Here is a 26,887-nt window from a genome sequence, read left to right as displayed (position 1 = left end):
GGGAATTAAACCACGGTCACCGGTACTGTAAAGCGTTGTGCCAACCACGATGCTACTGCTCAAAAATAAATTGCAGCTGTACCAAATAGTTTAACATATATTTAACAGTAGTGTTATTACAATTTCCACGGGAGAAGTAAAGTCTGACTTTATGCAAAATGTATTATTTTTATTTCAATTATATTTTTGAAAAAAAAATGGAACGACTATTTTCTCGCCTTGACCGATTAATCCTATGCGTGGAGATTATATTTGCAACAAATGTACTCCGAACGATGTTTTGTGGCAGAAATGTCCAATTCATGGTAATGTAAAGGTTAGCGCGATGCTATTACAGCTCGGGGCGTCGGCGTTCAATCCCGGCGACCTCTGTTAGGAGCCTGTGACCTGCATCCAGGTCCTCCGGTTTCCTTCCGCAGCCCAAAGACCTACGGGTAGGTTAATTGTCCATTGTAAATTGACCCGTGATTAGGGTTAAATCGATTTGTCGGGGGTTGCTAGACTCGAACAACCGATAGGGCTGTCATCTCTAAATAAATGAATAAAATTCTCTACCACATATGATTGCCAAATCCAAATAGAGTAGGCCTAAAGACCCATTGTTCTTGCTTTGACATTCAATATGCTCGGCATTGATCTTGTGCATTGAACGCATTTTCCTGTCCAGATATTTTCACATATCATTGAATAAAACGAAAATTCAATCTGACCCTTGAATATATATCACAGTTGAAAATTCACATTCCTCTCAGCATCTCCCTCCTCCTCATCTGGCTGGTCCCTTACCCTGAGGTGTTGGCTGTTGGTTCCGGACCCTAGGCTGGAAGAAACGGCCCCCTGGTCTATTTTATCAACCACTGTCAGAAACACGCATGCATTAATTAAATAATCTGTTCTTTCAGAATCTTTTGAACGTAGGGCGATCATTCTCTTTAAGGGGGCACCTCATCCACAGAATCTTTAGGGAGCATCCATCATTAAGGACCTCCAGCACCCAGGGCACGCCCTTTTCTCACTGTTACCATCAGATAGGAGGTACAGAAGCCTGAAGGCACACACTCAGTGATTCAGGGACAGCTCCCCTTCCCCTCCGCCATCTGATTCCTAAATGGACATTGAAGCTTCGGACACTACCTCACTTTTTAAATATACAGTATTTCTGATTTTGCACATTTAAAAAAAATTATTCAATATACGTAATTGATTTACTTGTTTATTATGTTTTTGTTTTTATTGTTTTCTCTCTCTGCTAGATTATGTATTGCATTGAACTGCTGCTAAGTTAACAAATCCCACGTCACATGCCGGTGATGATAAACCTGATTCTGAACTAAGGACACCCCCTCCCACTGACCACCAGTTGTCCATCTGTCAAAGAGTTTGTAGATGTCACATTGACTTTATTAGCCCAGAACCCATAAAATCGGAGGGAAGTAAATTATCCTCGATCCGGAGGGTCCGTCTGGGGGGGTAAAAAACCAATCAGCCTACATGTGTCAGAAAGGACCAACAATTTCTCAGGCCCATCATCTCACCTACTTTTTTTTTCGATTTTAGCCCTACCTGCTTTTAACCCTAACGTTTCCACAACTATTTCACTCACTTGCTTCGGTGTGGCTCAGTGGCTGGTAATTTTAGATTTGATTATTCCGAATGTTAAACCTCTCCGTCGTCGGACTGGCTGGGTAACCTCGCCGGAACGGCAAGGCGGATCCTGAGAGCAGTCGCACATTAGCGCACACGAATAAATTATTGATGAGGGCCACGTGTCCTGCGGTCTTATTGTTGCCCTTTCCGTTGTCATGGTTGTGTTGTGCCAGTGGAGCGAAGGGCGCCGTCTCCCAGCAACGGTGCCGCTGTTTGGAAAGGACGGCCCGGAACGCTCGGCTGTTTTATGGAGTCGGTGTTTGAAGGCTGCAAGTAACCAACACGGACCTGCGGGTAAGTCCCTGCTTGTGAAAACACTGAATTTTGCTGATGTTTGAATTCGCTAGAGCGCGGTTGAGTCGCAGCGACTTTTATTTTCGTGTTATGTCATCCAACCATCAAATGATGGGCTTAGTACTTTCATTTACTGGCGGACCATTTCCTGACAAGTTAGTGTTAAAATAATGCGCACGGACCGAACACAGAAAGTAGAAAACTTAGCCTCTCAGCGAAGGCCTAACAATGGTGCACGAAAGCAAAGAGGCAAGCTGAGTTCCCGGCTGCCACACGAGTCTGCTCAGGAAAATGAGCAATTTTAATTCACTCTTTTTTTAGAACGCTGATGGTCAATGTGCGGGATCAGGATTGAGAAAATGTCTGCAAGAAAATTATGTTACTCAGGATTCTGAGTATCTGGATTGTAGAAGATACCTTTGATATGAGGGTTCATATCTTTTATCTCCAGCCAACCTCTCTTCTCACTGCATCAAAATGGAATCTTCATCAGACACAACACTGCACTCTGTAAACATGAGGAAATCATCAGATGCTGGAAATTCAAACAACACACACAAAATGCTGGTGGGACACAGCGGGCCAGGCAGCATCTATAGGGAGAAGCACTGTCGATGTTTCAGGCCGAGACCCTTCGTCAGAACTAACTGAAAGGAAAGATACTAAGAGATTTGAAAGTAGTGGGGGGAGGGGGAAATGCGAAATAATAGGAGAAGACCAGAGGGAGTGGGATGAAGCTAAGAGCTGGAAAGGTGATTGGCGAAAGTGATACAGAGCTGGAGAAGGGAAAGGATCATGAGCCTCAGGAGAAAGAAAGGGGGAGGGAACACCAGAGGGAGATGGAGAACAGGCAAACAACTAAATATGTCAGGGATGGGGTAAGAAGGGGAGGAGGGGCGTTAACGGAAGTTAGAGAAGTCAATGTTCATGCCATCAGGTTGGAGGCTACCCAGCCGGTATATAAGGTGTTGTTCTTCCAACCTGCTTTTGGATTCATTTTGACAGTAGAGGAGGCCATGGATAGACATATCAGAATGGGAATGGGACGTGGAATTAAAATGTGTGGCCACTGGGAGATCCTGCTTTTCTGGCGGACAGAGTGTAGGTGTTCAGTGAAACAGCCTCCCAGTCTGTGTCAGGGTCTCACCAATATATAAAAGGCCACACCGGGAGCACCGGACGCAGTATACCACACCAGCCGACTCACAGGTGAAGTGTCGCCTCACCTGGAAGGACTGTCTGGGGCCCTGAATGGTGGTGAGGGAGGAAGTGTAAGGGCAGGTGTAGCACTTGTTCCATTTACAAGTAAGTGCCAGGAGGGAGATCGGTGGGAAGGGACGGGGGGGACGAGTGGACAAGGGAGTAGCGTAGGGAGCGATCCCTGCAAAAAGCAGAAAGGGGGGGGAGGGAAAAATGTGCTTGGTAGTGGGATCCCGTTGGAGGTGGCGGAAATTACGGAGAATTATACGTTGGACCCGGAGGCTGGTGGGGTAGTAGGTAAGGACAAGGGGAACCCTATCCCGAGTGTATCCCCCTCCCCCCACTACTTTCAAATCTCTTACTATCTTTCCTTTCGGTTAATCCTGATGAAGGGTCTCAGCCCGAAACATCGACAGTGCTTCTCCCTATAGATGCTGCCTGGCCTACTGTGTTCCACCAGTATTTTGTGTGTGTTGTTGACTGCTCTCTGTAACTCTCTTCCTGATTTAGATCTTACTGCTCCTCGTCCTTCCTTCAGAGATCTCTTTGTACATCTCCTCAAATCACTTAACTGATTTCTTTTTTAACTGTCTACCAGCCACAGACAAGCTTATTTCATTACTCACTTGCTGTTCAATACATTAGGGAAACTTGTTTTATTGCTAACTTCCCTCTCCACAAATGCAGCCTGACTTGGTGAGTACAGCATTTTGTTTCTTTCTGAGGAATACTTGTGGGTCCACCCCTTCCTTCTCTCCTTCAACTTTTCCCACCATTTAATTAACAACAGAATAACGTGCCAGGACATATTTTATGTCAATGCCATCTCAATATAAATCGTTGGTTAGGAGGGACATTAAACTTGCTAATTTTAAGAAAGTTGAAAAGAAAGAGCATTTTCTGATTTAAATTCTATGTGGATTGAGAAATGTTTTACATGTTAGTGGGAAAGTTTAGGACTGGCTGTAGTGTAGATACTTGAGGGGTAAAAACAACTAAAAGATTAGAAACTGAAGTGGGAAGTTGAAAACAGAATTATCCCTTTATTAACCCCAGTTAGCGTACTGGGTGCTGTGCTTTAAATCTTGCATTAATACACCCAGTAGCCACTTTATTGGGGACAACTGTGCACCTCTTCGTTAATACAAATATCTAATCAGCCAGTCATGTGGCCACAACTCAGTGCATAAAAGCATGCAAGCATGGTAAAGAGGTTCAATTATTGTTCAAGCTGAACATCAGAATGGAGAAGACATGTGATCTAAGTGACTTTGACCACAGAATGATTGTTGGTGCCAGACAGTGGTTTGAGTATTTCAGAAACTGCTGATCTCTTGGGACTTACACACACAACAGTCACTAGGGCTTACAGAGAATGGTGCAAAAAAAAAAATCCAGTGAGCTGCAGTTTTCTGGGTAAAAGTACCTTGTTAATGAGAGGGGTCGGAGGAGAATGGCTGGACTGCTTCAAGTTGACAGGAAGGCGACAGTAACTCAAATATTATCACACAATACAACAATGGTGTGCAGAAGAGCGTCTCTGAATGCACAAAACATCAAACCTTGAAGTGGATGGGCTACAGCAGCAGAAGACCATGAACGTACACTCAGAGGCCACTTTATTAAGTACAGGAGGTACCAAATAAAGTGGCCAACTGCATGTGTATATTATTGAGCACTGTAAAACCTTAAGAAAGGTCTAGCAATAGAGAGGACATGAGATCTGTCTGTGATCAGAGGAGGTAATAAAACCCTTATCTGATAAAGCAGAACTGAGGATGGGGCCATCACTGGTGGGAGGCTGTAATTACAGATTGGATTTAAGTGTTAGCAAAATATAGACTATCGTACTGATAGTTTCAGAGTTCTGAATATATCTATTCACCGTTTATCTTTCTGCCAAAAGATTGGGAAGTGCTGAGTGTTCAAATGGTCAGGCAGCGTTTGTGGAGAGAGAAGCTGTTAATTTTTCAGGACAATGACTCTTCCTCAGAACTAGAAGAGATGTTGTGCATGTCATTTGGATTTTAGTTTGGATTATCTATGATTCCCTGTTCATATCCTCTCCTTTCTTCACATGAAGCAAGCTGAGGATAAACATATCACTGCCACAGAGCGAGAAAACAGTAATCAACCATAGTTTATTCTTCTAATGAGTCTGAATTTTATTTTTCAGTTGATTTCACAAAGGCAAAATGGCAACTCTGAGTTTAAAATCAGCTCAGAGATATTCTGTTCCAGACTGGTTTGCCAGTAATAACCAGATCTCAACCAATTCAGAAAGACAACGTTATATGTCCCACCAGATCCGGCAGGAAAGCAGGAGCCTGCGAAATGAAACCAACAATCAGGTATGAATCCAAGCTGCGGTGTTTGTGAAAGGGGTTGTAAATGCATACAGAGAGCAGTACCACGTAGGTACATGCCCTTCGGCCCATTATAACCATGCTGAACACGATGCCAATTTAAACTGCACATGGCCCATATCCCTATGTGTCCACAGTAAATGGTGGCCCTGCTTGTAACAGTCACATACTTAGAAGAACCAGATTATGTCCTGAGTTCTTTAGTGGAACTAAACCAAAAGAGATCAATTCAAGGCCTTTTGGGGTAATTTTAGACCATAAGACAAAGGAGCAGAAGTCAGCCATTCGGCCCATCGAGTCTTCTCCACCATTTTATCATGAGTTGATTAATTCTCCCATTTAGTCCCACTGCCCCGCCTTCTCACCATGACCTTTGATGCCCTGGCTAGTCAGATACCTATCAATCTCTGCCTTAAATACACCCAGTGACTTAGCCTCCACTGCCACTTGTGGCAACAAATTCCACAGATTCACCACCCTCTGGCTAAAAAAATTTCCTTGCATCTCTGTTCTGAATGGGCGCCCTTCAATCCTTAAGTCATGCCCTCTTGTACTAGACTCCCCCCACCATGGGAAACAACTTGGCCACATCCACTCTGTCCGTGCCTTTCAACATTCAAAATGTTTCGATGAGGTCCCCCTCATTCTTCTAAACTCCAAGGAGTACAGTCCAAGAGCAGTCAAACGTTCCTCATATGTTAACCCTCTCATTCCTGGAATCATTCTAGTGAATCTTCTCTGAATTTTGAGTGAGTTGTAGCATCTTGAAGTACAATTTTAAGTAAAGGTGAACTTCATTACAGCAATGAGGAAGACAACTGGAACCTGTTTCAGAATTCAACATTTTTGAGAAGTAATGGAAGCTGTTGCAGCAAAACTAATCCAAGATCAAAGCAAAACAATTGCCTGCGACCCCGCGGAGTTGTTATACTTGCATGAGGCGCCCTCAGCTCCGATGAAATGATTCTTCCAAAGAGTTGAATCCTTTATTCGACCCTTTATTAGCAATTAGCAAACATAACAAAGTGTTATTGAGTGTTATCTCAATGCTCAGCAAAGATATGACTTCCATGGTCCCAAGCTACAATCTACCACAAAATAAGCAAGAATACGTAACTTATTCCCTTTGCCTTTACCACTCCCCCGCTCATGTGACTAGTTACCGTAATAAGCATAACAAATGCACAACACAGAATAGAAAGCAAATAGAGAACAGATGCATGGCTCTTACAGTATCTGTGCTAGCTCATTTCAGCGAACATTAAGACTCACATTAAGTTTCTCCCTGATAAACATTAGGGAACTAGAAGGGTTTTTACAACAGTCAGTAGTTCTGTGACTGTTACTGCACTAAGATGAGGCCAGGTCTTTTCTGTGAGGTGGGACTATTAAAAGCACTTCAGTTTCTTGGCTACAAAGCATTTTATAAGACCAAAGGGCTTGAGAGACTTTCAATGTTAACTTTCTGATTTGCGTGCCCTTTCCCAATCTACTCAGACAAGCAGATATGCGGAACACAAGCGATTCTGCAGATGTTGGAAATCTGGAGTGGCACACGCAAGGCACAGGAGGATTTCAGCAGGTCAGGCAGCTTCCTAGTTGGGAAACAGTCAACGTTTTGTGCCAAGACCCTTCATCGGGACTGGAATGAAAAGACAGAAGCCAGAATAAAAGGGCAGGGGAGCACAAGTTGGTGGGTGACTGGTGACACCAGATGTGGTGGAGAAGACAGGAAGGTGGAAGATGGGATGAAGTGAGAAGCAGGGAGGTGATAGGTGGAAGAAGCAAAGGGCTAAAGAAGATGGAATCTGACAGGAGAGGAGAGTAAACCATGGAATTAAGGGAAGGAGGTAGGGAATTGTGTGCGTAAGGGCAAGGAGGAGATGGAGAAGGGGGAGAAGGACCAGCGGGACTTGAGAAAACAAAGAGGGGTGGGGGAAGGAACAGAGACGAGTGGTTCCAGAAGACAGAGAAATCGACGTTGGAGATTTCCGAGATGGAATATGAGGTGCTGTTCCACTAACCTGCAAGTATTCTCAACCTGGCAGCAGAGGAGGCCTTGGGCAGACATGCGAGTGTGGGATTGGAAAGTAGAATTACAATGGCTGGCTATTTAGAGGCACTTTAGTGAGACGTGGAGTTAAAATAACTGTGCTATGGACGGTCCCCAAGCCCAGCCATGAAAGGTGGAGGGTTGGGCATGGGGCTCGCAACCCCATCGCATAAAAACCCAGAGCTACAGAGAAGCTCCTAAGGCCTCATCCCTGGAAGAGGAAGGGTGCACCAGGAAGATGGGATACACCTGGAGCCGATGTGAAAGACTGGCCCAGGACAGAGGACTCTGGCGAGTTACAGTCGATGGCCCATTTCCGGTAAGGACGATGGGCTGAAGTAAGTGAGGAGTTAAAGTAGCTGGCCATTTGAAGGTAGACATGCACTGCCGGTAAGGAGTTTGTACATTCTCCCTGTGACCATGTGAGTTTCCTCCCACAATCTAAAGACACACACTGGTTGGTAAGTTAATTAGGCATAGTAAGTTGTCCCATGATTAGGCTAGGGTTAAATCGGGGAATTGCTGGACAGCGCTGCTCAAAGGGCTGCACCTCAATAAATAAATAAGGTAGGTCGTTCAGCCACCTGAGGGTGCCTGCATTAACTATGCGCAAGGTTCAGTTCAGGCACTTTGTGTACAAGTGTTTTCCAACATTTCGCTGCAAATGTTGTTGAGGTTGTGACACCTCAAGTGCAAAACCTGCGACTGTAAAGTAATTTAATACTTCATCAGTTGTGAAAGGCATCAGATAAAAAAAATCTGCAGATGCTGGAAAAGCCACGCTGCCTGGCTTGCTGAGCCCCTCCAGCATTTTGTGTGTGTTGCATTTATTCTTCAATCCATCCATACCCATTTTCATTTAAAGGTGATACCAAATTTAAAACTTAGTGATTGGAAAGTATCACCAGACCTATGAAACACAAATGACTTTCCCCTGACTTACCAGGAGAGTATCGCCAGACAATTAAACACAACTAACTTTCCCCTGACTTACCAGTATCCGAGATGGAAAATGGGAAATAACCATAAAACCTGAGAAACAACATATTACAAAGATCCGGAAGGAAAATGGGGATTTTACATCGGATCACTTAGAAATCAATGACGTATTTAAAAATTTTTACTCTTGGCTTTATTCCTCTGAATATCTGAATGAGAATATTTCTGTTGATCTTTTCTTAAATAATCTGAATATTCCTTCGCTTTCATCTGATTTTAAAGCCAAACTTAATGAGCCTATATCATCAGAAGAAATATCTTTTGCAATTTCTGCATTGTCTTCAGGAAAATCTCCTGGAACTGATGGGTTCCCTGTAGAATTTTATAAATCATTTTCTTCACTTCTTTCTCTTCAGTTACTCTCAGTACTATCTGACTCGTTTAATTATGGTAAATTGCTACCCTCTTTTAATGAGGCATATATTATTCTTTTATTAAAAAAGGGTAAAGACCCAACAGAATGTTCCTCTTACAGGCTGATTTCTTTGCTTAATGTTGATGTTAAAATCTTGGCCAAAGTTTTGGTTCATAGATTAGAAACTGTTATTCCCTCTATTATTTCTGATGATCAAACTGGTTTTATTAAAAAAAGTCTTCCTTTTTTCTGATTCCTGGGATACTGGGATTCCTGAATGCATTATTTCCCTCGATGCGGAGAATGCATTTGATCGTATAGAATGGAACTGCCTCTTTGCAGTTTTAGAAAAATTTGACTTTGGTCAAAGTTTTATCTCTTGGATCAAATTGCTGTATCTGTGACCCACTGCCTCTGTTTTGACTAATTTTCAACAATCCCAGTTATTTAACCTCAAACGTGACACCCGTCAAGGATGCCCTTTAAGTCCCTTTCTCTTTGATTTGGCTGTAGAGCCTCTGGCAATAGCATTCCGAAGCTGTCCTGAACTGACCGGGATCTGGAGGTGTGGGGGGGGGGGGGGGGGTGTTGAGCATAAAGTTTCTCTTTATGCTGATGACTTATTACTTTTTCTTTCAAATCCGTCCACATCCTTACCTCCAATGTTTTCACTTCTTGATCAGTTTAGCCAGTTTTCTGGCTTAAACTTAATTTACATAAGAGTGAACTTTTCCCAATTAATAAAGAAGCACAAGAATTAGCATTTCGTGACCTCCCTTTTAAAGTAGTTCATTATCAATTTACTTATCTTGAGATTACAATTACAAGGATGTTTAAAGATCTTTCTTGTGAAAATTTTGCCAATCTTTTATATACTACAAAACAGAGTTTGCCTCAATGGTCACCTCTATCTATGTCCTTGGTAGGTCGTATTAATGTTGTTAAAATGTATGTTCTCCCTAAATTTTTATATTTATTTCAATCAATCCCAATTTTTATTCCTAAAACCTTTTTTGATTCCTTAGACTCTATTATTTTGTCATATCTGTGGAAGAATAAGTGTTCTAGAATTAATAAAGTTTATCTTCAAAAATCTAAAAAAGAGGGTGGCATGGCCTTACCTAACTTTCGTTTATACTACTGGACAGTTAACATACGTTGTACTATCTTTTGGTCTTTTTTTCATAGCCAATCTGAGTGCCCTAATTGGGTGGCAATGGAGTTGAGTTCCACTAAAGATTTATCTATTTCTGCATTGCTTGGCTCTGTACTCCCTACTAGTTTGTCTAGACTAATTGTTAATCCTCTTGTTAGACACACTTTGCGTATATGGGCTCAGTTTAGGAAATTTTATGGTTTTTATGGTTTTTCCCTTTCTAGTCCTATCTTACATAATCACCTTTTTTTACCTACTATGTATGATTCAACATTCCATGATTGGTATAGGAAGGGCATTAGACATTTTGAAGATCTTTTTATTGATAATTGCTTCACATCTTTTCAACAGCTCTCTGCTAAATTCAATCTGCCTAATGCCCATTTTTTTTAGATATCTCCAATTTAGACACTTTATTAATCCTTTAATTCCTAACTTCCCTGAAATGCCCGAGAAAAATGTTATGGACTTATTTCTTTCTATTAATCCACTGGGTAAAGGTTTAATATCATTTATTCGTGATAAATTAGCATTCTTACGGCATGCCCCGTGGATAAAATTAGAATGGCTTGGGAGCATGATTTAAATATCTCTTTATCTGATGAGATTTGGGACTTGATTCTCAAATCAGTTAATTCAACCTCTCTTTGTGCTCGCCATTGCCTTTTACAGTTTAAGATTGTTCATAGAGCCCATATGGCTAAATCTAAATTATCTCGATTTTACCCTAATATTAGTCCTCTTTGTGATAAATGCAAGAGGGGCGAGGCTTCTCTTGTTCATTTGGTCTTGTCCTGGTTTAGAGAAATTTTGGAAAGACGTTTTTATAACTTTATCCTGTATTCTGAATCACCACTTAGAACCTAACCCCTTAACTGCTCTGTTTGGTTTTTTGGGTGAGACTGATATACGTTTGAGTTCAACTAAGTGTCAAATATTATCTTTTGCTTCTCTCCTGGCTAGACGTTTAATCCTCCTTAGATGGAGAGATGTTGCCCCGCCCATGCATGCTCAATGGCTTAATGATATTATGTCCTGTTTAGACCTTGAAAAAATTCATTATTCAATTCTTAATTCGGATATAAAGTTTCATAAGGTCTGGGGACCTTTTATTGAGTACTTTCATAAACTTCCTCTTAATTAAGTTTTTTTTTCAGTCCCTTTCAGCTCTTTTTGTTTGGTAGTTGGCATTATTATCTTCTGTTTTCAAGCGTATTTACAGTTTTGGGGGTTTGATTATCCTGATTTATATTCTCTATATTGTGTTGTGGTTGGTCTGGAGTTTTTTTTTGCTGTGGGGCTTGGGGAGGATTCTAACTTTACATGACTTCAATTTGGGTGCTTTCTCAATTATCTTTTTTGTATTATATTATTATTGTATGTTTATTTTCACACTGTATTAATTTTTTTATTTTGGGTTGGGGTTTTTTTCTCATCTGTAGTGTTGTAGAAAATGCATAAAAAAACCAATAAAAAATACCTGAGCACACCACCGTAACTTTTGCCATTCTTGAGCTATCTTGCCTGAAACAAGCAGCTACTGTTACATTCTAAGGAGAGACCTATAATGTCTTCTCTATCTCTTCCTTTTCAGTTTTTCCAATGATCTTATTCAGCGGGTGTATCCAGCCGCAGGATTGGTTTGACATCCAGTGCCTGTTCCCAAGGAACCTGACCCATTCGTACAGCTGAGGGCAAATTACATAGCTGTAAAAATTGTGTTTTGGAATGAACCCTGGGAAATTAGAAAATGTATTCTGATATAGTCTAAATCAAACTAATCATTGCACAGCAACAGGCACAAAATGTAGGCGGAACTCGGAAAGTCAGGCAGCATCTATGGAAATGGATAAACAGACGATGTTTCAGGCTGAGAGCCTACTTCAGGACTGGAAAGAATTGGGGCGGGGGGAGGGTGTGACACCAGAATGAAAAAGGCAGGGGGAGGGGGAGGAGGCCAGCTAGAAGGTGATGGGGGAAGCCGGGTGGGTGGGAAAGGTCAACGGCTGGAGAAGAAGGAATCTTGACAGGAGAGGAGAGTCTACCATAGGAGGAGGGGCCCAGGGGCAGGTGAGACGAGGTAGGAGGCCAGAGTGGGGAATAGAAGAAGAGGGGATGGGGAAGGATTTTTTTTTACCAGAAGGAGAAATTGATAACCACACCATTGGGTTGGAGGCTACCCAGATGGAATATATGGTGTTGCTTCTATACCCTGAGGGTGGCCTCATCTTGGCACAGGAGGAGGCTGTGGATTGACGTGTTCAGAATGGGAGTGTGAATTGGAATTAAAATGTCTGATCACCGGGAAGTTCCACTTTTGGCAGATGGAGCGGAGACGCTCAACGAAGCGGTCCCCCAGGTTACGCCGGGTCTCACCAGTGTAGAGGAGGCCAAATCAGGAGCGCTGGACACAATAGACAGCCCTAGCAGGTTCACAAGTGAGGTGTTGCCTCGCCTGGGAGGACTGTTTAGGGCCCTGAATGGAGGTAAACGGGGAGGTGTAACACTCGCAGGGGTAAGTGCTGGGAGGGAGATTAGTGGGGAGGGATGAATGGACAAGGGAGTCACAGAGGGAGCCACCCGATGGAGAGTGGTGAGAGGGGCAGGTAAACATGTGTTTATCAATTACAGTTGTTAACCTATAGATTAGGAATTGTATCTCCAAAAGATCACAATCTTTAGTAACCACTGTGCACATTCTGGCATGTGTATAAGAAAAACAAGGATGAATAATGGCCTGGCAAGCTTAGTAACCCGGTAAACTAAACAAAATTTGTTCTCTCGGACTGTAATTTAATCAACCTTTTCATTCTATTGTCTTCTGTTCTCAACGCTATTTGTTTCTGACCTTTAAGAAACTCGTACTCGGGTTATTAGACTGGGGTTGGGAAGCTGACTTAGAACGTACAGCTTAGAATGATGCTATTTTTCAACCAACTGGTTGAAGCTACCCTTTGAGATCCAACTGAGTTTATCGATCTGTGGAACTGTAAGATCTACTACTCATTGCAGACTAAATGGGATCAAGAGGATAACAGCACCCGACTCGCTGACCGTATGGACGATGTGGAGCGATGGAAGGAACTTTTGGAGATTGCTCTTTGCGATATTAATGCTGAAATAGATGCTCTAACCAAAGTAAGTTTAACTATACTGTGTAGTTCCTCAGAATTCAAGATGAACTCAGAATTACTACGTTTTGAAAGCATTGCATTGGGCAACATATTCTGTGCCATGAAGGTCTAGACCTTGGATTCAGGTTACTGTATCTGAGGGTTTTCACTGGCAATATTTGAACAAACTTTGTAAAGTTGGACAACAAATCATCTTATTTAATCGGGGTGAATGTCAGGTGGAACTTTTTAAACTAGACTTTGAAAAAGGGTCCTGCCTTAGTAGAGCCTCAGAGATACAAGCCTTTTCGCTTCTTCACTCACTCTTGGTCTTTCATATTTTCCAACCTTTCCACTTACTTTTTATCAACATCCATTTCCCTTGTCACACCGCCACAGTACAGTAAAGACCAGGCACTGAAATCAAATGCAAACTTCACACCACAGCGAAAATGAGAGTGATCCTTCATAAGAACATAAGAAATAGGAGCAGGAGTAAGCCATTCGGCCCATTGAGCCTGCCCTGCCATTCAATAAGATCATGGCTGATCTGACCTTAAACTCATCTCCATCTACCTGCCTTTTCCCTCTAACCCTTAATTCTCCTGCTATGTAAAAATCTATCTAACTGTATCTTAAACATATTTTGTAAAGAAGCCTCAACTGCTTCCCTGGGCAGAGAATTCCACAGGTTCACCGCTGTCTGGGAAAAACAGTTTCTCCTCATCTCCATCCTAACTCTTCTCCCCTAAATCTTGAGGTAATGTCCCCTAGTTCTAGTCTCACCTATCAATGGAAACAACTTTCCTACTTCTATCTTATCTATCCCTTTCAAAAATTTGTATGTTTCTATAAGATCCCCTCTCATTCTTCTGAATTCCAGAGAGTATAGTCCTGGGCGATTCAATCTCTCCTCACAGGTTAACCCCTTCATCCTTGGAATCAACCTGGTGAACCTTCTCTACACTGCCTCCAAAGCCAGTATATCCTTCCTCCAGTATGGAGACCAGAACTGCACACAGTACTCCAGGTGCGACCTCACCAGTACCCTGTATAGTTGCAGCATGACCTCCCTGCTCTTGAATTCAATCCCTCTAGCAATAAAGGCCAACATTCCATTTGCCTTCCTAATAACCTGTTCTGTCTGTGTAGTTTAAGGATGCAGTCAATGTTTGCTTTATCCAGAGAACACCTAATAGATTCAAGGTTGCTTAATGTCACCTCAAGTATACGAGTGTAATGGAGAACGAAGTAATTGTTGCTTCAGATCTGGTGCAGCACAAAAAAAAACACAGAATAAGATAAAAAAACACAATTAAAAAATAAACACATTAAATATAAATACATAAGATAGTTTATATACATTGATTGATTGTATATCCATAGGCGCAGGATTGTCAGTGCTCAAAGTGACTGACAGGAAGTGATAAAGTAGTGGTGCTGGGGGGTTAGTAGGTGGAGGCGTTGATCGGCCTTACTGCTTGGGGAAAGTAATACAGGTACTTATAAATTATTCAACTTGCTCAAAGTTAATATATCTTTTTACGTGGAGGGAGGTATATTTTTGTACAGCTGAGTAGTTTTAACTGACCTCTTGCAGACTAAGGAAGAGGCAGAACGTGCATTAGAAGCCAAGAACCTAAACGTGGATGTTACCATTGAGTCTCTAACTTTACGGGAAGGTCGGCAGGACATTGATCTTGTGACAGACCATGTGCATGAACAACTTCGTAAAGAGGTTGAGGTGATTGATGGTTCCAAGAAAGCACTTCAGCAAAAAATCAGCGAAGCCTTTGAACAACTCTGGTATGTGCAAACATTTGCCTGTAACTTTTTAGTATCTCTGACCATTTGCGACATCTTGCGTTACTTGAATCCAGTATGTTTTGAAATCTACTAAGTTGTCCAAAAGTGCAGTGAGGCCAGAACTAGAGGACTTTGGTTAAGGCTGAAAGGTGAAACACTTAAGACGAACCTGAGGGGGAACTTTATTTATTTAGAGAATTACCTCAGAACAGGCCCTTCCACCTCACTGAGCCGCACTGCCTGGCATCCCTCCAGCTTAGCCCTAGCCTCATCACAGGGCAATTTGCAGTGACCCACTAACCTACTAACCGATATGTTTTTGGACTGCGGAGCTCATCCCTCTCCAGGTTTTTTTTTTACCAGGTCGAGTTGTTGGCTCGACACTCAACCCAGGCACGGATGGGAGCTGGCTGGATTCAACCTCGGGACCTCTCGCCCCGAAGTCCAGCGCTGATGCTTCTACGTCACCAGCCGGCAACTATCAGTGACAAAAATCTGCTTTTTTTAAACACAGTAAGTGACGTTATTTAAAAACTGTTCACAGTGTGGTGTCTAATGGCCACACAACATGCCCATGACTGACGCTGGTAGAAAATGCTCGGCAGTAAAGCCCTGCCCCAATTCAGCAGCTTGAATCCCAGCTTCTTTTTATCAATTTGTTTTTGTTCTTTTCGACTTGTTTCAAATAAACAACTGTCCCAATTAACCAATGGCCCAATTAACTGGAATCCACTGTATTGGAAAATCCTGTATAGATTCCAGACAGCATCTTTAGAAGTCACAGTTTTCTTTCACTGTCAGCATTCTGGAATTACTGTTCCCTTCTTTAATGTATTAATCTACTTTTCCATTTCCACCACCAGCCAGTAACTGCGGGAAATCATCTGCCCTTCTCACCTTCCCCAGACCTGGGTCCTTTCTGATAGATCAGTGATTGACCTGCTGCACTTTAGTGTTCTGTTCCGTGGTGGGGGGACCTAAAGTGGAACGGGTGGCTTCTTTGCACAATACCTCCTAAGTCAGTCCTCAAGGGTAACCCTGTGCTCCTCACTGCCTGCCACTTTAATTCCCCGTCTCACTTCGACAATCCGCCTTTTGGTCTATTGCTGCCCTTGGGAGTTAAGACCGAAAGCAGCAACTGCAGATTATCTACATTTTTGGTTGGTATCAGAGCAAACCAGTTGGAATGCAAGGTCATTGTCCTGCAACACTTACCTCTCTTTCTTCAGTGCCGTTCCCTAACCTGAGTACGTCCAGCATTCTGTTTTCACTTCAGATTTTTAACACTACATCCCAGAATATCTCCAGTCCACTGGGTTAACTCCAACTTTCCTGTTGCCCGTCACGTTATGTTCCGTCTCACTCCCTCAGGCCAGTTCTGATGAGGGGAAGTTAATCTGCATCATTAACTGCTTCTGTCTCCGCAGATGCTGCCGGGCCTGCGAAGAAATTTGAGCATTCTCTGTTTTTGTTCTCCAGCTTGCAGTTTCATGAGGGATTTTTAAGAGACTCTTATATGATCACCTGGGTGATCGAAAAATGGAGGACTATGTGGGAAGGAAGAGTTAGGTTGATCTTAGAATAGGTTAAAACTTCGAGACAACGTCATCGTCTGAAAGGCCAGTAATGTGCTGTATTGTTCTGTGTTCTAACTCTTCTCTCCCCTCTTGTTTTTACTTCTTTTATTCTATTCATACCATCTACAAACAGACTATCTGCAAGTAACCAGCTATCAGCACCTTTTCTCAGCTGGAATTTGTCACCTCGTCCTATCACAGATATTCCCTTCATCCTTTCCTCGCAAGTTACCGGATTTTGAGATTTTTCCCATTTCTGAAACGGTCCAGGTATTTGTGCAGAGCCCTAGAGTAGGACCTGTGTCCACAACCTTTCTGACTCGAGGTGAGATTGCACCCTCTGCTGGCCCCATCGATTGACTGAACAGACAATCTGTTGTTATTTTCTTTCCTTCATGCAGTTTGTTAATGGAGGCACGCCAGCAGCTGATCTTTGACATCAAGAATAAAAAGGAAGCTCTGAGTACTGATGGAGTTGCCCTGTCTCTCAACAATAATTCCCCAAATATTTCGCTCAAACCCAACCCATTGCGTATTCCTCCTGGGTAAGAAAATCTTTTTTTGTCCAATTTTGGATTGATCCCAGTGCTTAGTTTCAGTTCTGTACTCTTCCATTCGTCACTCCAAAGACAAATAGGTTTTCCCCTTTTGATTATGATGAACGATAGCTATAATTTCATATTGATTATGCGGCATATTGTCTCCTCTACCAGGAATCCATGTTATTAGGCTGAGATTGTCTAAGTGATCACAAACTCGAAGTCTGAATGAGATTAACTTATCTAGTGGTCAATTTACTCACTGAGCCAATGCAGTTTGACCTTTGTATTGAAAAGAGTCTTGGATTGAGGCCAGGCAGAAACTCTCAGACACCTTCTGCACCCTCAACAACCTCATCAGCTCTGGAGATCTCCCATCCACTGCCACCAACCTCATTACTCTGCCTGGTCCTTTCTACCCCCTACCCAAGATCCATAAACCTGACTGTCCAGTAGGCCCATTGTTTCTGTTTGTTCTTGCCCCACTGAACTTGTGTCCACAGACCTCAACTCCATTTTATCCCCCTTGGTTCAGCCCATTCGCACCTACATCCGTGGCATTTCACATGCTCTCGATCCCTTCAGTCACCTCAATTTCACTGTGGATGTCCAGTCCCTATACACTTCTATCCCTCATCAGGAAGGCCTCAAAGTCTCCGCTTCTTTCTAGACAACAGAGCTAACCAGCTCCCCCTCCACCACCACCACCCTCCATCTAGCGGAACTGGTCCCCACACTCAACTGTTTCTCCAAGCCTATGTTTGATTTTCCGACGGCAATGTGGAACAGTCCACATTATTACCTACACTGGTAACGTTCCCCAGCTCTTTCTGCACTACGTCAATAACTTGACTTGTGCTGCTTCTGTTCTGTTCTCAGGGTGAGGCTTTCCATTCTAGAACATCTGAGGTGTCCTCCTTCTCCAAAGAACAAGGTCTTCTCTTCCTCTACTATTCTTTCTTTTCAAATCTTTTTATTATTATCCAAAATACAAGCGTACATCAAAGTAAGTAACACTTACAATATCTCAAAAGAGAAAAAATATGGTGACACAAAACAAAGAGAAGAAAAGAAAAAAACCCCTAATAAAGCAAGAGAAAAATGAGGAAGAGAAAAGGACCCATTAAGTGTTCAACCCGGAGCCATGTGTCATACAAAAAGCTTCTAAAGATAAACATCAAACCACCAGAAAAAAAAAAAATAAACCAAAATTTACAACGCGAATTTAGATCGTGGAAAAAATCTATCAATTAACTCAAATGGTAATAATGAGCAAATGAACCCCATCTTTTCTCAAAATGAAACATAGGTTCAAAGGTTCGACTTCTAATTTTCTCCAAATTAAGACATAACATCACTTGAGAGAACCATTGTATTTGTTACGTTGATAGCTAGGGGGGCCATTTTGTTGAAGTGGAAGGATATGTCGGCTCCCGCTCTGTCACAATGGTTCTCTCAAGTGATGTTATGTCTTCCTCTACTATTGGTGCTACCTTCACACACATCTCCTCCATCTCACCCTGTTGCAATCAAAGGGAGAAAGTTCCTCTTGTCCACCCCAAGAGCCTCTGCATCCAACACATCATTATCCATAACTTCCACTATCTCCATCTTAGGATAAAATTAGCTGTCATAGAAACTAGCCCCCATAGTATCCAAGGCACCTTCAAGGAGCAGTGCCTCAGAAAGGCAGCATCCATCATCAAGAACCCCCGCCATCCAAAACATACCCTCTTCGCATTGCTACCATTAGTGAGGAGGTACAGGAGCCTGAAGAGACACACTCAACGATTCAGGAACAGCTTCTTCCCCTCTGCCACGCATTCCTAAATGGACACTGAACACTACCTCGCTTCTTTTTTATTTCTGTTTTTGCACTACTTATTGAATTTAACTATTTAATATACATTGTATTTGCATTTGATTTGTATTTTTTCTTTCTCTTGCGCATCGAGTGTTGGTCTTTTATTTTTAATTTTATTCTTTAATTGGGTTCTTTCGGGTTTCTTGCTCTGTGGCTACCAAACAAATCTCAAGGTTGTATAATTTATACATTCTTTGATAAGTGTACTTGAATCTTGAATATGCATACTTACTGCAATTGTTTTTTTCCTCTATATTTATCTTGAATTGCATTATACTGCTGCTGCTAAGACAAATTTCATGACATATATCGGCGAGATTCTGACTCTGAAAAGTAAATCAGAAATGAGTACACTTATGTTATGGCCAATTGTAGCATCTCAACTGCTGTCTTAGTTCAACCCCCTACCAACTACCAAAGAAAAAAGCTGATGGATGACAATGGATAATTAGGGGAAAAAAACATATTCACTTAAGAAGAGAAGATAAAAATATGCATAAAAGTCTGTGCACTGTTAAACTTTATAAATTGTAAAAGTAATTTAGGAAAGGTCCCCAAATATCATAAAAAGTTTGTTTTGAATTTAAGACTGAGCAGCAGATCTTTTCTAAATTTAAATACGACATAATATCACGTAGCCATTGAAGACATGCAGGAGGGGTAGACTCCTTCCATTTAAGCAAGATTGCTCTTCTTGCTAAAAGAGAGGTAAAAACTAAAACCTGTGGGTTAGTATTATTTAAAGTTATATCTTCATTTGCAATAATACCAAACAAGGCAGAAAGGGGATTTGGGTCAAATTGGACCCTAAAAAGTTGAGAGAAGGTATGAAATACTTCCGGCCAAAACTTTTCAATTGTAGGGCAAAACCAAAACATATGAATTAAAGAGGCATCAGTAGAGTTGCATTTATTACAAAGTGGAGAAACATTCGGGTAAAAACTGGAGAGCTTTTTAGAAATGTAAACTCTGTGAACCACTTTAAATTGTAGAAGAGAATGACGAGCACAGAAAGATGATTTATTAACCTGTTTAAGAATTTTATTCCATCTATCATCAGAAATCTGACAATTTAGGTCATCCTCCCAAGCTTTTTTTATTTTATTGAAAAAGTCTTGTCTAGAATCAATCAACAAGTTATAGATACTGGTAATAGAACCATTAACAAAAAAATTTCTTTTATGACCTATCTTTAAATTTTTTATTACAGAGTGGTATACCTTTATGTGTTATGCTATAACATTTTGATCAATCTTATTACAATATATGAATGTACACAAGTTATGTTGAGATGTATCTATGGGTTGCACTCTGTAAATCTTTTTTTTTCTTCTGAATAAAAATATTGATTAAAAAAAAAGCTTTCTTAGTTGAATATCTAATTCAGTTTGGCCATGTCGGCAATGATGTCCTCTAGCCTAGTACCACTTAATTTATCATCAGTCAGTAACCAAATAAAGAGACATAGGATGTTCTCCAATGAGATGTTCACCTAAATTCAACAAGCAGAAAAGACTGAACTGAAAATGATGGACGGTGGGGGGAAGAATGAGTTCACCTCTGTTTTTGTTGTTGCCTGCTTTGTGTAGATCCACCACTGTTCAGCAGTGGGATATGTTCAGCCGTTACAACAAGGACCGTGCAGAGGCAGAGATGAAAGCTTCAACTAGTCTCCGTGAGGCGATTCAAGCCACCATTAAACACGTAAGTCTTAATGAGAACTTCTAATCATCTCCTTATAGGGTCTGCAAAAGCTGGAAATCTATGTCAAAGAGATTTATGTTAGACCATAAGACATGGGAGCAGAATTAGACCATCTGGCCTATCGAGTCTGCTCCGCCGTTCAATCATGGCTGATCCTTTTTTCCTATCTCCTCCTCAACCCCATTTCCCGGCCTTCTCCCTGTAACCTTTGATGTCATGTCCAATCAAGAACCAATCTCTGCCTTAAGTTCACCCAACGACCTGGCCTCCACAGCTGCACGTGGCAATAAATTCCACAAATTCACCACCCTCAGGCTAAAGAAATTCCTCTGCAACTCTGTTTTGAAAGGGTGCCCTTCTATCCTGAGGCTGTGCCCTGTTGTCCTAGACTCTCCCACCATGTGAAACATCCTTTCCACATCTGCTCTGTCTAGGCCTTTCAACATTCAAAAGGTTTCAATGAGATCCCCTCCATCCTTCTGAATTCCAGTGAGTACAGACGCAGAGCCATCAAATATTCCTTGTAATAACCCTTTCATTCCTGGAATCATCCTCGTGAGCCTCCTCTGGACCCTCTCCAATGCCAGCACATCTTGTCAAAGATGAGGAGCCCAAAACTGTTCACAATACTCAAGATGAGTCTCACCAGGGCCTTATAAAGCCTCAGCATCATATCCTTGCTCTTGTATTCTAGATCTCTTGAAATGAATGCTAACATGACATTTGCCTGACTCAACCTGCAAGTTAACCTTCAGGGTGTTCTGCACAAGGACTCCCAAGTCCTTCTGCATCTCAGTTTCCTGGTTTTCCTCCCTATTTAGAAAATAGTCCACACATTTTTTTCTACTACCAAAGTGCATGACCATTCATTTGCCACTTTCTTGCCCATTATCCTAATTTGTCTAAGTCCTTCTGCATCCTACCTGTTTCCTCAACACTATCAGCCCCTCCACCAATCTTCATATCATCTGCAAACTTGGCAACAAAGCTATCTATTTCATCATCTAAATCACTTATATACAGCATAAAAAGAAGTCGTCCCAACACTGACCCCTGCGGAACACCACTAGTCACTGACAGCCAACCAGACAAGGATCATTTTATTCCCACTCGCTGCCTCCAACCAATCAGCCAATGCTCTAACCATGTTAGTAACTTTCCTGTAATACCATGGACTCTTAACTTGGTAAGCAGCCTCATGTGTGGCACCTTGTCAAAGGCCTTCTGAAAGTCCAAATATACAACATCCATTGCATCTCCTTTATCTATCTTACTTGTAATCTACTCAGAGAATTCCAACTGGTTCGTCAAGCAGGATTTTCCCTGAAGGAAACCATGCTGACTTAGTACTATCTTGTCCTGTGTCACCAAGTACTCCATCACCTCATCCTTAACAATTGATTCTAACATCTTCCCAACCACTGAGGTTGCATTATTGTTAATCTTAGGCAAAGTAGATGCAAAATCAAAACTGCCTGTTGTGTATTTAATATTATTTGAGTAATCTTGTCAATCTATTGTTTGCTTAAACATTCTTGTTTGTTTAAATAATTCATTATGGATTATATATTAAAATACATGCTAATTGCATAGGTCATCACGCTACCATGTATATGTGGGCGCTTTGCTTAAAGTAAACTCAAATTTAGACCCACATTTCAGACTCCCGTGTCTTCCTTTGAATTTGTTTAAAGTTTTGAAGTTACAAAACATAAGACTGCCTTGCTCCAGTATCTGATATGGCTACTCCAAAATATCAGCGTATTTTAACCTGCAGTGTTAATGCATTTTCTATCTCCTTATAAAGCTGGTGACCACCCAACATTCTAAATCAAGATTTCACTGGAGGTGGTTAAAGTAATTTCACACATTGTGCCATAATGACCATAGCTATTCACAATGCTGGCCTATCATTCCCACTTCAATAAATACTATGTGTATAAAGTGATTATAAAGGGAAGGTTCTAAGATGAGGAGTTAAACAATTCACAATGTGAATAAAATGTTTAGTAAATTGTCCTCCAGCCAGCAAGTTCTTGAGTTATGTGTGTCACATGGGATGTGGAGGGGAAAAAGTGAGACCTTTTGAAAAGGGATAAGGATGAAGAGACAAGAGGTATTTTGGAAAATGAAACAACCCATCACTCAACTCCTGCCTTTTGTCCTTGCAGACTGATAATGAAGTGGAGGCACAGCGAGTTGCTACGGACTTTGCCTTCAGGAAGAGAATTCATGAGTTTGAACAGGCCCTTAATGAACTAAAGTGGCAGGAGAAAAATGTAAGGACTTAATTCTATTTGGACACAGTTTTTGTTTGATTATATTTAAAGCTTGTTGAAACATATATATTTCTAATTTATAGTATGATCAAGTGAAAATGGCAGAATATTTATTTACCTTTACTTACTTACTGCCCATTACGCCAGTGGCATTTAGGGCAGCAATGAAGGTCCCCCATCTCTGTCTGTCCTTGGCCATCTTCTCTATTGAGCCCCAGGTGTGGTTCAGGCTCCTCATTTCTGCCTCGTCGGTTCGGCACTAAGTTGTCTTTGGTCTCCCATGTTTCCTCCTCCTTTCGGGGGTCCATCCCAGCTTGCTCTTTCCTCAAGCACCCATCGATAGCATCTGTAATCCATTGGACAATGACTTTGGCAGGAATCTCGCTGGGCGCTGACAGAAGTGTGATGCCACGCCAGTTGTTGCAATCACTTAGCACTCCTTTCTTGGGGATCCTAACAATGACTCTCTTTGTCCAGGACTTGTCCCCATTCCCAGATTGTTGTCAACAGTGCCTGATGCAACTTTTGGTTCAGCTTTGAACAGTTCAGCATTCTAATTGTCGTGTCTTATTTACCTGTGCAAGTACTCAAATTGGCTGAGCCTCTAACAGCTGATTGAAACCTCTGTGCATTGGGCAGTCTATTCATTATATACAGTGTCAGATAGATAGTTTATTGATTCCCAAAGGAAATTACAGTGTCACAGTAGCATTACAAGTGCACAGAGATACAAATATTAGAAGAGCAGTAAGGAAAACAAACCCTCAAATAGTCTAACAGGAACAGGCCATCACCTCCCTGTTGACTCATTATGGAGCCTAATGGCCGAGAGTAAGAATTACCTCGTTTAGCGCTTTTTGGAGCAGCACAGTTATTTTATTCTGATACTAAAAGTCCTCCTCTGTTCAGCCAAGTTGAGTAACATTGTCCAGATTTGCCAGGATTTTCTGGAGGGTCCTTCGTTCTACCACAGTCTCCAGTGTGTCCAGCTTGAATTCTATAACAGAGCCAGCCTTTCTAATCAGCCTGTTGAGCCTGTTGGCATCACCCGTGTTGGCCACCACCTCATAAAGATTGCACTGGCCACCTAGATTGACAATTGAGTCTTGAGATAAGGGAGATAAAGCCAGGCGCAATAATACCATTGTCTAGTTTCTTAAGGAAGGGTACAATGAGTATTATTGCATCTGGCTGTCTTCAGGAAAGGATGGGATGTTTGCTTCATAGCTTTGGATCAATTTATCCAAACAAGCCAATTTCACAAATTGCATCCTCTAGAACTTTAATATTGAGAAAGTTGACCATTTTAAGTTGGGTTTGACCATTCAAGTATATACCGTACTTGTTTTAAAAATTGTGTTGATTTTTATTACTACAAAATAAACTCCATAGCACTGAAAAATTAATTCCATTCATTTAATTACTAATTAACATGTACTAAGTGTCTGTGAGATATCTCACACTCAGACAATAATTTCTTACCGTCATTTTGATTTCTGTACATGATTAACATTGAATGGAATATTTTAATTTCCAAGTTTTTTTGCTTATTTATTATTTAGCAAGATTAATCAAAGAAACTTGTTGTTGTCAGCCAGTTAATACATTCAGCAATGTTGTGATTTCTGCATCAAACCGCATGTGTTCAGACGGCTGTCTGACTTTCTCCTTAATGGGAAGTGTATGCAGTAGTCTTTGTTAATCCTCACTGGTAGTCACTCAAGGTTCCAGTCTTTGCGCTGGAGGATGTAACTTGCACTTTCGCCCGATATTCTGCACTTTCTCTTTTTGTGAAGGTACCTGTCCTGTTTTATTTTGCTGTTGTAACAAATCTTTTAGTTTCCTATGTCATTGTTCTCACTCAGACCTTGGAGGAGATTGCAGATCTGGAAGAAGAAATTCGACGCCTTGAAGCAGATCTTCGAGCTAAGACCGCACCTTTGAAAGTGGCTCACACGAGACTCGAAACTCGTACCTATAGACCCAACGTTGATCTCACTAGAGATGAAGTAAGAATGAAAGCTTATTACATCATAGTAGTTCCACCTCAATTAGGCCCTTTGACACTGTTGTGGTTTCTGGCTGTTGCAAGTGAGCAACAAACCCTCTCTCGGGGTGAAAATTGCCTCCTTTTATCTCTTCAATTTCCTGCTCCAGCTGCTGCTGAATTCTTCATATCTACCTTTAGAGGGTTCAAAGGGGATTCACAAAAATGATTCTGGGATTAAAAGGCTAGTGTATGAGGAGTGTTTGATGGCTCTGTACTCACTGGAATTCAGAAGAATAAGGGGTGACCTTATTGAAACCTATTGAATGGTGAAAGGCCTTGATAGAGTGGATATGGGAAGGATGTTTCCTATGGTGAGAGAGTCCAAGACCGGAGGACACAGCCTCAGAATTGATGGGGATAATGGGGATGAGGAGGAATTTCTTCAGACAGAGAGTGGTGAATCTGTGGAATTCGTTGCCACGGGAGGCTGTGGATGCCAAGTCACTGGGTATATTTAAGGAAGAGGTTAATAGATTCCTGATGAGTCGGGGCATGAAGGGATATGGCGAAGAGGTGGGAGACTGGGGCTGAGAGGGAAAATGGATCAGCCGTGATGATACGGTGGAGCCGACTTGATAGGCCAAATGGCCTCTGATATCTCATTGTCTTGTGGTCTCAATATTGCCAATATACAGTATTGATGGGAGGATGTGCCTAATGAGATTATAATGTATGATTACTCCTTTCCCATACCACATACAATGCCGAGGAGGCGAATTATTTATTAATAAAATAGAGGGAGAACGATCTTCATTCGCGATAATGTGATTTGATGAAAATGGAATGATGACTACCGTCAGTAGCAAATGTCTTTTTGTTTCTGCAGGCACAGTATGGATTAATAGATGAGGTACACCAGTTGGAGGGGACAATTGCTGCCCTCAAAGAAAAACTTGCTCAATCTCAGTAAGTTGTATGTTCTCAACTCACATGCTAGCTAGTCATCTTTCACACAGAAAACAGTGTCTCTATGAATGGTAAATGTAGGGGCCAAAAGCACTCATTATGTTAATTTCAGATTTAAAACGATATAGTTTTGTCTAGAGACTGCATTGTAGAAGTTTCACAAATATTGGCCTGCCATTTCCTTTCTCTAATTATGGTCCACTCAAACCCTTATCATTATGAGTCTTAGTGGATTTTTGTTCATTAAATAATGTGAATGTTTTCCACTTGAACAAAATTAGATCTACAGTACTTTCATAATGCTCCGTCAAGGAAAATCAAGGCAATTTTTCTCTTGTAATTATTGCAACTCTGGCAATCATTTCCTTGTGGGGAAGACCTACCACCACATGGTGGCGCTGTTGAGATGAGTAGGAGGTACTTGCAAAGTTCTGCTGTAATGACTTCAATGCAATTGCTGAGAGGAAATGGTCATTGTGGAAATTGTGTGAAACCTCAAAAGGCCTCAACATTGTGAAGCTGATTGTGAATTGCAGAGTTTACTGGTCTGATAAATGTTACATTCTCATGGGGGGGCAGGGTGGAAAAAACAAAATTTAGAGATGAGGAGTATTTATATCCTTTATGATTCTACTCCAGGGATGCTTTAACCTCTCTCTACAAACAATTGGCGCGAGTACAAGAAGACATCAGTTTAAAGACCCATTCCCTCTGCCTTGATAACAAGAGCATGGATATAAGGAGAAAACTGACAACACCACCTGAGAAATATGTGTCGAAGATGGATAGTTTCAACCGTACGCCCAACCGGGAACTTTCACAAGTTAAATGCAGACAGCTTGATTTATTATGATGATATTCGATTGAGCTCACAAAGGAGAAAACCTTTTGTAATGTAATGACGCATCTGCAGCAGTGAACATGTATTAGACATGCAATAGTCATCAAGGAAATAAATAAAAGTGCCTAATCTCTCTCA

At 41.5% G+C, this 26,887-nt stretch overlaps 1 protein-coding gene across 1 annotated transcript; it reads left to right on the top strand.

Annotated features, from left to right (window-relative positions):
• The first annotated feature begins 1,796 nt into the window (after positions 1 to 1,796).
• Positions 1,797 to 26,887, top strand: tekt2 (tektin 2 (testicular)). The gene is made up of 10 exons (XM_059954476.1): positions 1,797 to 1,941; positions 5,318 to 5,492; positions 13,083 to 13,208; positions 14,784 to 14,989; positions 16,968 to 17,111; positions 20,559 to 20,673; positions 22,845 to 22,952; positions 24,818 to 24,961; positions 25,829 to 25,908; positions 26,548 to 26,887. Exons 2-10 carry the CDS (start codon positions 5,337 to 5,339, stop codon positions 26,759 to 26,761), a joined length of 1,293 nt encoding a protein of 430 aa, XP_059810459.1. The 5' UTR covers positions 1,797 to 1,941; positions 5,318 to 5,336; the 3' UTR covers positions 26,762 to 26,887.

Source organism: Hypanus sabinus, chromosome 30, assembly GCF_030144855.1.
Source record: "Hypanus sabinus isolate sHypSab1 chromosome 30, sHypSab1.hap1, whole genome shotgun sequence".
In the NCBI taxonomy this organism is placed as follows: domain Eukaryota; kingdom Metazoa; phylum Chordata; class Chondrichthyes; order Myliobatiformes; family Dasyatidae; genus Hypanus; species Hypanus sabinus.
This window is presented reverse-complemented; position numbering and strand designations above follow the sequence as displayed.